The sequence below is a fragment of the Orbicella franksi genome, chromosome 5 (genome assembly GCF_964199315.1).
Source record: "Orbicella franksi chromosome 5, jaOrbFran1.1, whole genome shotgun sequence".
Classification (NCBI taxonomy): Eukaryota; Metazoa; Cnidaria; class Anthozoa; order Scleractinia; family Merulinidae; genus Orbicella; species Orbicella franksi.
In genome coordinates, this window is record NC_138149.1 from 22,549,901 (window position 1) to 22,560,746 (window position 10,846).

Sequence of the window (10,846 nt, forward strand, 5' to 3'; positions counted from 1 at the left end):
CTAAGTGCTTTACAACAGAACAGAGCACAGTCAAGGCTTCTTTATTTGTTTTATGATAAAGAATCCATTAATTTCCCCATGCATTTGGCTGAATTTTCAAACCAAACTTTATTTTCCAAACAAGTAAAAGTGGCATCAGCATGCATCTGTTCTATGATAAAGCACACTAAAATAAGCTGATCACAATCCTTGTACGAACTGTTCAAATAATTTAATTGGCTAACGAGACAACAACGGTCAATCACAGACTGAACTTCACTGAGCTAACTTTCGGTTTCAAGTGGCATTCAAGAGAAGAACGATTGCTTCAAAATTCGCTTTTTAGTTTAATTTTTTAAAAAAGGATCTAAAGCTTTCTAGTCCAGAGGAATTTGGCTGCATTGTGACTCATGAAAACGTGCATGGATGAAAATACAAAATGCTGAGTTGTATTTGAAAGGAGCTACTGACAGTTATTCAAGCTTACTTCTTGCAGCCCCTTGCAGCCACCTGCAACAAGATTGCCCGAACTAGCATCAAAGTTGGAAAGACTAGACTTCTCCCACTGGTTCTACTCCGAGAACAGGAGGAAATATCAGAGCTAATTTTCAACTGATCACTCTCAGGTGAGATGACCAGAGATCGCTAGTACTGTAAGCAAACCAGCATTACTACACTGCCTAGGGAAACAACAACTTGAATTTTTTGACTTGCACGTGATCAGGTCGTGTACCTTGAAACCACAGTAAATTTGTTCCACTGGCATTGAGCAAATAATTATCTTTTTCACAGTTGAGTTGGGAGGTATGAAAAAACACTTTTAAATGACTAGCCCCAAGGGAAATAGTGAGTTTTGTCTCCCCTCAACCCTCAATGTTCCTATTGGCTTTGCCTGGGAAAACATTGAGAGTCTCACGGAAACAACACTCAATATTTCCCTTGGGGCCAGTCCATGTCACTGGCATGAACAAATACCCACAAAAATCCTAGCAATACTAGATTCACAGAAAAACAACCTCCACCACCTCCACTTCTCTACAATGCAAAGTTATGGCTATGCAAAATCTACTAGCCCTGGGCTATCAAACATGGCTTCCTTTGCATGCGGATTGGGCAGTTACAAATGGTGAGTACTGTCAAAGCCAAGTTTCAATATCAGAAAAGATGTTTGCTTTCAATAGTTTGTGTTACACCGTTGTGTGTGAATCTGATATTGTACACATATGGTCCCGGGACATAAATTCTGCTCTACATTGTTACGTTGACCTGTATGTAATAATCACACCTTGCTCTTGAAAGGAACTTGTAACATTGTGCGACTTTTGCACGTACATTGACTGCATCGGTTTCTGAAAGACCCTATTACATGTACTTTGATTTCACAAGCTCTCTGATCTGACAAACGCCCAACCTTAACCATCACCATGTACACTTCAGCAACACTTTAAAATGGCTACCGATCGAACTCAAGCACACGCTTAAACAAAAGCAAAGCGCTATAAAATTAGGAAGACGTGCCTTCAAAGAAAAGCCTGCATATGGAAACATCAGATTTTGTGTCGACGGTCAAACCCGGAAAACAAACCGTACGAAAACAAAAGTGTTTTAAAATTTCCTACGATATATTTAAGTAAACTCTTACCAGCTTGGGCCATAGCGGCCGCTGAACCTCCTTGAAATGGCTGTGACAAAGGACTCTGGCTAAACTGTCGGTAATCTCGGGCGACACGCGGCGTTGCTCCTAATGGTAAAGACATGTGTCCTGAGCTTTTGTTATGTCTAACGTTTCAGCGCTCTTCGCGCAGGTCAGTCTGTCACGCGGTGCGTATTAAAAAGTAATCTTCTTTCTGACAGTCTCTTTGTCTTCCTGTCTGATTCGGCTTCCACGCTGGTACTCTAGATATAAAAATAAACCTTGCTGGTGAGGATAATTGGGAAAAATTTACACAAAAACTAGACGCTAGGCGTTAAAACCGAAATCCTCGTCCGCCATATTTGTATCACATGAAGGGAAGCATGCGCCAAATTGCCGAAAAAGCTCTCAGGTCAATGTCGCGGGCTCACATATAGAACCCCGCCTTACGGTCACCTCGCAGTTCCTCGCAGTTACGACCAATTTTTTTGTCCCGATGAAACGCTCATACATCTTCTTCTAGGAAAACCGGCCAACGGCCGCATTCTGAAATTTCAACCTGTATAATCCTTTATGATCTTACCCCATATTAGCCACTCAAACTTCTAACTATGCTCAAACCATCAATGTTCATCTTTCCATTGTTACTATTTTACACACTGATACATTTCGAATGCTTATTAAAGAACAGTTGTTTAGAAGTGCAATTGTGATATATCTGTTAAGACGTCACTCAATTTAGATGACCGTATTAACGTGGTTTCTTTTTACAGTCGAACCTGCACTAACGGCCACGTCTCCACAAGGGCCACTGTTTTTGGTACCTGCATGCAGTCTATACATTCACTCTTATTTTAACCTCTCTACAACAATAACCTCTTCACCACGTCTACGGCCACTAAAACGCCTCCTGACAGCCAAAAATAACCTCTCAACATTGACGATACAAAACCCATTTTTTACTGTAGAAGGTGACCAAACTTGATCCGTACCACGCGACATTGATCTCTTTTGATTGTGTTAGGTATAGAGATGCTGAAATAGGAAAACAGGTCTATTATACACTCCTACCTCCCCATAATGGACCATAATGACCAACTCTCTTCAACGGCCACATTCCCCTGTCCCCAAGGTGGCCGTTGCAGAGAAGTTCTACTGTATTAGTCCAAAATACTGTGTGGAGAGCGCATTTTTGTCTGTATCGTGCACAAGATGGATTTCAAAAATTAAAAGATATGCGGGGTGTGGCTTTTCTGTCCAAAATGTGAGGTGTCGTTGCAGGCAGTACGGCGTCCTGAGTCTTTGCTTTCGGAATACCGTATTCTACATTTTACACTGTAGCGCCAATTAACAATCAATCAAGCTTTGCCTATTCCCGCCAATCAAAATGAAGTAATTTTCTCAATCACATATTAGGGAATAACTTCATTTGCTTGATGACGTCACGTGCTTTTATTTACGTAGTCTGAGTCCGAGGCCTAGCCTGCATAGCTAGCGTCCAGAGATTCTCGACAGCGGGACGCGCGAAAATTGTAGTGAGAGCATAAATCGATGTACACGGTCTTTCGTCCGTACGGGAAAGCTTTCTGTTAGTACGGGAATGCTTGCACGCTATCCGAGGACCTTAGCTCGCTTTTAATTCGGTTTTGATCTCAGAGTCATTTAAAGTTGAATTGAGTCTTACGAAGTCAATGATCACGCTTTACTATAGTCCGACAGTAACTAGAACCTCCCGGTGCATGACCTGTATTCAGCTACTAAAAACCACGAAACATAACGAATATTTTTTTGGAAAGCAACCGCGAAACGTAACGAACATTTTTCTGGAAAGCACGATTTGATACAAAACTTTGTCCGGTCTTAAAGAAGGTGTTTGGTATTAAACACGATAGTGAAATGAATGGTTTCTCCTTTAAGAAAGTGAGGAGTAGTGGAGGCGCAGTGGCCTCATGGTCAGTGCGCTCGCCTCCGGATCTAGCGGTCCGGGTTCGAGCCCTAGCCGGGGACATTGTGTATTGCTCTTGGATTAGACACTTCTCACACAGTAGCCTGCGTAGCTGGCGGTTTAAGCAATTTGATCGCAGCATCCCATCTAAGGAGAAGTAGAAATACCCTAGTCGCTTGTCAAATCCACAGCCCCTCTATTTCGCATCGCTAACGAGATCGAAAAGAATAACTTATAATAATAATAATAATAATAATAATAATAATAATAATAATAATACTAATACTAATACTAATAATAATAAAAACAATCTTTAAAGAGGAAGCGCCCGTCATGTAAATACGTGGTTTTCAGGGAGGTCCTCTATAAAATAAAAAGTATTAAAATCTAAGATAAGAAATACAAGTATCACAGATCTAAACTTGTAGCAAAGAAAAAACAACAACAGACGTCTTCATCTGTGAACAGATTAGCCCGGTCCCTGAACTGCCTTTCCTCCGCTCTATATAAGGGTTGACCTGTAAGTCTACATAAAGCGGGGAAGGGACAGTTTAAGGCTGGATTATAAACGGCACCGCCCACCGAAGTGAGTATATTAATTATCCCCTCCTGCTACTGTTCATCCATAATATTATTTTCCAGTTTTATTGTTTCAGAAAACTGAAAAGTATTGTACCAGGTACATTATAAGGAAGAAATATTTTTACACCAGTTTTCCATTGGTAATACTTAAATGTAAAAAAAAAAATCCAGCTCTTATACAATAGAAGTAACTTGAGACAAAATAAACTATGTACAGTACATCGATGTAGAACTCTGTGATGTCGAAGACATTGTATTCCTTAATTATTCTAATAGAGCGATTATTATTGGAGTGTCGAAAAGAAATGGTTTTGCACCAACTACTATACACGTTTGGCTTAAAAAAATTTGCGCCACTTTTTCATCCAATCAGAAGTCAAACTAAAACTAACCAATCGCGCCTCGCTCGCACACCTTTTCCCGCGCTTTGCGCCAGCAACACGTAATTTCTTGGAGTTTTGATTGGTTCACTGTATTGCCTGTGTGCTTTGTGATTGGCTAGAGTGATTACTGTGGTTTTGGTTTTACGACACTCGCATTGAAAACCGCTCTATGTTACAAAGATTACCGCTAACGCGGTCGCCATAAACAATCTTAAAAATTAATTGATTTGCAATGTTAAATAAACATCATAGATAAAAGCCATATACAATCCATATATTACAAATTATACTGACTGTCCATACTATTAAACCCTTTATAATATAGTTATCTCAGCAGTTTTAAAGTCGGCTCAATGTTTGTTGACCTTTTTACACTGACATTCAAGCACTAAATTGTTATCAGTCTAAATATAGTCCAAACGATTCAGCCCATTTTATACCTTAAACTTTTATCTTAAACGTCCGACTTAGGGATGCTTAATTAATTTTCGATGTATTCCGGAAAAAGATCGGCTTAACTTCGTCTTTTACCTGCAAAAATAGTTGCTATCATTATTTCATGTCTATACGGTTTCTTGTCAAGTTTTCGCGGTATTTCTGAAAATGTTTGGTCTCTTTTGGACTCAGAACTACAGCACACTGAAACTTTTTAAATCAGTATTGGCCGCTCCAGCACTTGCGATTTTTAAACCTCATTACTCTAAATTTGAAGCCAGCCCAGCATAAAAATCCACTGGTCTCCGCAAAGGAAAAAGTTTTCACTACGCATAGGCGAATTGAAGAAACTAAATTCTCTATAGCATTTTGCTGTAACCATCGAGGTTGACTTTCAGTAGATGCTATGTTTCATTAGTTGTCAATGACCACAAACACTAACACATAGATGTCATCAGGGAGAGTTTCGCCAAAGTTGTGGTTGCTGTCATTTTCCGGTTCAAAATACTGTGATGTAATTCCCTGAGATACTAATTTCCACTTTCCCTTGACCACCAGCTCCTCGCATTTTAACCTGTAGCTGTTGTGGGCATCGTCGAATTGAGCAGCGTCCATCGTGAAGCAAACAATGCCTCCTGAAACACACACAAAAGAGATAGGTTTAAAACAACCAGTCATATACCCAGGGGCTTCTCTTCCACTCACCCTATTTTACGCGAAACTTCATGACGTCACCGTATGATAGAACCTGTGCTCAGGCTCTAACGTGTACTTCGCGTTCGCCCGCTCGAGGAAATGAGCGCCTAAGGACTACTTTGACAAGATCCACAAACAATAAGTTATGTCTAAAACAGAGGAAATAGAGTGGAATTCCGTTAGCACGGTCACTAACGGGTCGGGGTTCTACTATAGTGCGAGTCATTACGAAACACTTCTCTTCACACATGACAACACAAATGATGAACGGATGCAGAGCCAGTATCTAACGTTTAGAAAATTTAAAACATGAAGATCCGTGAAGGGCGTCAAATTGAAATTCTGGTATGGACAAGTGTGTATAAAAAGTGTGTACCTTGGAAATGATTGTCAAATTGAATTTTTTGAGGGAAGGGAAAACTTTGACCGACTGTGACAATTCAAGGTTTTTCAAATCAAATGACTGCAACAAAAAAAAAAACGCTACCTGGTTTAACAAGGCGCAACATCTCGTCCATTGCATCAGGATCCACTTCGTCCGGAAAAACGCCATCCGCGCAGATCACGGCGTCAAACGCACCTGTGGCGTACAAAGTGGATTCCGCTTTTAATGCAGTGAAAAGAAAATTTCTGTACAGTCCGCTTCTCTCTGCACGGTCCAGTCTTTCTTTGGATACTGTTAAGGCATCAATGTTATTGTATCCCAGAGACCGCAAGTAGGACGCGGTTGAACCGCGCCCCGCACCCGCGTCTAGTATACGTACTGTCGATCTGTTTCTCGGAAACGCGTCCTTCACAGCAGCATCGAAGTACTCTGTGCAACTAGAGAGACAGAAATTTTAGGTTAAACTGAAAACCTGAGTGCAATCAGTGAGGAAAACTAACAGTAACAAACTGACGAGTAAGTTATCCGACTTGCTAGGCCGCTTCAAAACCATCTTAGAAGCGGCCAAACAACAAAGAAACACGGTAGCTAGGTACGTTAATTCATTCCCAAAACGTTGTTTTAAAATCGTGTCTCGTTCGTTTTCTCTTACCTTCAGCCTGGGCTGAATAAAATTTTTGTGTTGAAATTTTGTAAAAACAATTATACAATTATCTGTTTTTAACTAAACCGTATAAAATTCTTCCTTTCTCTAAGCCACAGAAATAGCCAAAAAGCACCAAAAACAGCACTAGCTATATGCTGCAAGTTGCCATGCGCGTGGTATCAGGCTTTAATACCCGCAGGCTTGCTCTAAAATTACTTTAACACCATCCAGACACGAAAAACAGAAATGTCATACGCTATAATCTAAGAATATTCACAAGAGTATTTTCAATCTCACATCGGCAGAAAAATAATAATATTCAGCCTCGGCCGGAAACACAATACAGTCGAACCTCCTGTTAGCGACTACCCAAAATGTCAAACCCAGGTGGTTGCTTACAAGGGCTTAATATAAAGTTACACCATATTGGGTCAAAATTTTGCCTCATTAGCATATGGTGACTGCAGAGACTAACCCCATGTTTTAAATGTTTTATTCACGTGAAAAGCCAATATCGAGAAAAAAAATCCGGTACTTTCCATTGAGAAATTTCCTTCAGCTACCCAGGAATCCAATTTCTGCACTATTATCTGTCAAGAGGTCACTTATGGGAGGTTAAAAACAAAAGACAATTTCAAACTTTTAGCTCTAAAGGTAGCCTTTTACAAAAGGTTCAAAATATAGTGATCTGACTCAGAAATTTTTGGTATTTTGGAAAACTGGTCACTGAAGAGAGGCGGTCGCTTACGAGAGGTGGTTGCAAACGGAGGTCCGACTGTATTCTTGAAAAGAATAAAGAGTGTACTGCCGTAACAAGGTCTTTTCTATTCAAATTGGAATCGTGACTCGTAAATTATATTTAATGACGCCGTGCATTCACATGTAAAACTTTGACGCACTTTTTGTCATCCGGAATCCGATCGATGCCATGGGTCCAGTCCGGTAACATAAGGCTGCACGTCTTGTAGATTCGTGTACTGTAAACACTTCACCATAACTGGACTCCAGCCAGGACGAACAAGTAAATACAAAGACAACAGTAATTGCGTTTTGCGATGCAAAACAGTTTCTCTCGATAGGATTCAAATTAAATGTGGCAAAAAAATGCATAAGGTCAGAGTTTTCAATCCAATTCCTACATTACTGAAACACACCAGAAGTAGCTTAGAGGAAGTTACCTACAATGAAAAGCTCGCCTTCCTACGTGAGTTCGTCTCGCAAACTGCGTCCCGGATCCGTAGGAGAATATGACAAGAATAGGTCGAAGTATATATAGTAATGCACGTATTAAAAAAAAAAAACAATAATAATAAGCAGTTTTCCGGTAGCTGAACTGAACAATGCGACGTTATCGACAAGAATACTTCAAAAGCTAATAATAATAATTTACGTTGTAATAATCAGGTTAGAGCACTGTGATAAAAACAATATATATTATTTTGCGGGTCAAGAAGTCGATTCCTATACCAGTATATCATCTGCTTTGTAAGATATTTTTAATTTGAAAAGCTCATTTGTGCCTGTCCATACTGCTCTCCATATATTGCAAACCAGACGAAAGTGTGACCGATGTTTTAATGTAAATATTTTAAATCTTGACGCGAAGGAAAAGTTGTTCAAATAACGTTGTACCAAGGTCACTGATTCGTGTCTGTCCGATACAGGCCACGGTTTTTCTCTGTATTAAACAATAGAAAACTTTCTGTTCTTTTTTATCGCCGTAACGATTGCTACAGTGATGTTTGGTCCGTGTTTTGCAGCCGGCTTGATATCGAAATACCCGCCTCGTTGTACATATCCAGTACAGTACTATTACGCAGTTAGTATTAATTTTATAAGAACGAAAAAATTCGATTCTCTGGGACAGAATTATCTGTTCTTTTAAAACATATATCGAGTTATTTCACGTTAATTTTTTTTTTTACATAGCTATAACCTGCCACTTGTTGTTACAAATAAATCGAGTTAAGCAATACCCGTATTCGTTCGAAAGATTCAAACAAACCTGAAACGCTCTCTCGATCTTGTGTTAGTCATATTTCCTCAAACTCCCCACAGGAAGCTAGCGATGTCTTCGATCTATTTCCTGCCCAGGCAATGCTATCAAGCTCACGAGCACAATGCAATAAGCAAAACAAATCGCTGGCAAGTCTACAACAACTTGAAAGTTCTGAGTGCTTTTCGTTTTCGCTAACCCTCTCACGTAAACAAAGCGTGAATAATTAACTCTGTGTGTTTGCTCGAGCGTAGCTGACGTCATATTCAAAATCCTTGATTTGCTGGCAGGTTTTCAGTCGATTCTCCATTTTTATATGAAACAAGTTTTTAATCCACTGTGCACCTGGATCTCTTTGAAGTTGCAACGTGACCATTCCATCGCAACATTGCGCTTCATTGAAAAGCAACTAGTCACTTCAATTTTAAATGGGACCTCGCCTGTTCGATCGAGCAGCTGGTCGGCAAACAGCGGCAAAGGAATAAGTTTAATACATGATCCATGTACGATCATAGAGAACGAAAAATAGCAAATTTATATCCTGAACACGAAAGAAACGTTCAAGGAAAGTCTTCAGTTTCTAACAGTAATATATAAAAAATGACTCAATCTTTCAATACCACAAGTTTTGATATTTTAGATGCGCCACGCTTAATGTTACTTTCACGTGTGACACACGTGCACTGTCTATTCGCTACGCGCGAATATAGAATCGCGAAGGCCAAGGTCTTTCCCAACTGTTGGATTTATATTTAGACTTTGACGTACATGGAAGAATTTTTGTATGTCGAGCTGAAAGATGTGAACTGCCCTCAAGACTAAACGCTAAAGCCCATTTCCGAGACGTCACGCAACGCCTCCGCCGTAATTAGAATAGGGAGTTTACGAAACCACGACGGCGAAGCCAAGGACAACGTCGATTAAAAAATGAATTTATATTTTACCTACGATCTCGCGATACCCTAAAATCATTTACTTTGTTTATCATTGTCAAAACTATCGCAAAACTAAATCCGGAACACAGCGATAAATTTGAAATAAAAAATTAAAAAATTAGCCATCTTGGTTAAGGTCCTCCAGACAACCCAAAATTTAGTCATTTCACGTCGTTGTCTTGCAGAAGACGGCAAAGAAATGTACCAAGAATTATAACGCACGTGCACAGCCATTGTTCTGCTCATTAATTCTTTTGTTCAGTGACGTTCCCGTCGCCGCTGCCGTCGTGGTTTCGTAAACTCCCTAATAGCGCTGCATGACGCCTGAAATAATCATTTGTTTGATCGACCGACGGGTCCCTGCGAGGGTAAGATTTCTTTTTCAAAGCACTGTCCCTTGGAGTAGATTTACCGAAAAAAGTTGCATTCACTTACCAGCATGATTTAGAGGCATTCAAAACTCTTGTCAGCATCGCAGAAGCGGTCTTGGCAATCTCCAACAGAGCGTGCTTGTTGTCTGACAGGTCTGTTTCTAAATCGCGGGAGCAAGATCTTCGAAAAACCAAGAGCAACTGTACAACTGTCTTGCCTTTTAACATAAGATTCCTACAGCCCAAACAAAGGCAATAGTTCTGACGACAAAAGAAACTGCACGTTTCCTGAATGACTCAATTGAATTACGCGAGGTGAAGTTTGCACAACTAGTACTTTGTACTTTCCCAATTGATGCACAGACGTAATTTAGGGCACAGGTCAAGGGTCGCGTCCGAGAACTCGCGAGTCGCACGCGGAAACAATTGACCGGAAATCCGCTCTGATGAATTGACGCAGCAGACAGAACAGACGAGAAAAGGATAGACAGGATAGCAATGATCATACCTTACTCCCAACCATGTCAGTTTCGTGCAAATTAGAGCCGAAATGTCTGTAATACAGTTAAAGAAAGCATCAAATTTTTGCCGGGAATTATATAGTCTCCTCCGCAGCCGTGTCTTGGGATGTCGCGCAACGCTCCCCCCAAGAAACTTTGGGGGGAGCGTTGCGTGACATCCCCAAAAACGGCTACGAGGAGACTAGGAATTATAAGCTGGTTAGAACAGAACAACAGCAAGAGGTGACATGATGCTGCTAAATATAAAACGATACTAGTCAGCGTTTCTTCCAAGATTTTCAATATTAGAAATAGAATATCCGAGTTGCAGTCGATCACTTTGCTATTGCGTAGATTGCT

The 10,846-nt window shown here is 40.3% G+C and overlaps 2 protein-coding genes across 4 annotated transcripts in view; both read right to left on the minus strand.

The window, feature by feature from the left end:
- Positions 1–2,203, minus strand: part of LOC145486891 (SWI/SNF-related matrix-associated actin-dependent regulator of chromatin subfamily E member 1-like) — a 12,511-nt gene extending 10,308 nt beyond the window's left edge. Inside the window, exon 1 of the mRNA XM_081465599.1 lies at positions 1,622–2,203. Within this exon, the coding sequence (XP_081321725.1) occupies positions 1,622–1,736 (115 nt within the window). The 5' untranslated portion in view covers positions 1,737–2,203. The remainder of the gene's footprint in view (positions 1–1,621) is intronic.
- A 1,283-nt stretch (positions 2,204–3,486) lies between these two features.
- On the minus strand, positions 3,487–10,839 carry LOC145486847 (malonyl-[acyl-carrier protein] O-methyltransferase-like). Of its 3 annotated transcripts, none has more exons than XM_081465571.1 (3): positions 10,051–10,839; positions 6,141–6,475; positions 3,487–5,592 (listed from the first exon to the last, which is right to left on the minus strand). In XM_081465571.1, the coding sequence occupies exons 1-3, from the start codon at positions 10,212–10,214 to the stop codon at positions 5,372–5,374; spliced, it is 720 nt and encodes a 239-aa protein (XP_081321697.1). In that variant the 5' UTR covers positions 10,215–10,839; the 3' UTR covers positions 3,487–5,371. The 3 variants fall into 3 exon arrangements, with proteins under 3 accessions (XP_081321697.1, XP_081321699.1, XP_081321698.1); XM_081465573.1 differs by having other exon boundaries at positions 8,690–10,143; XM_081465572.1 differs by having other exon boundaries at positions 7,584–10,143.
- Positions 10,840–10,846: the final 7 nt, after the last annotated feature.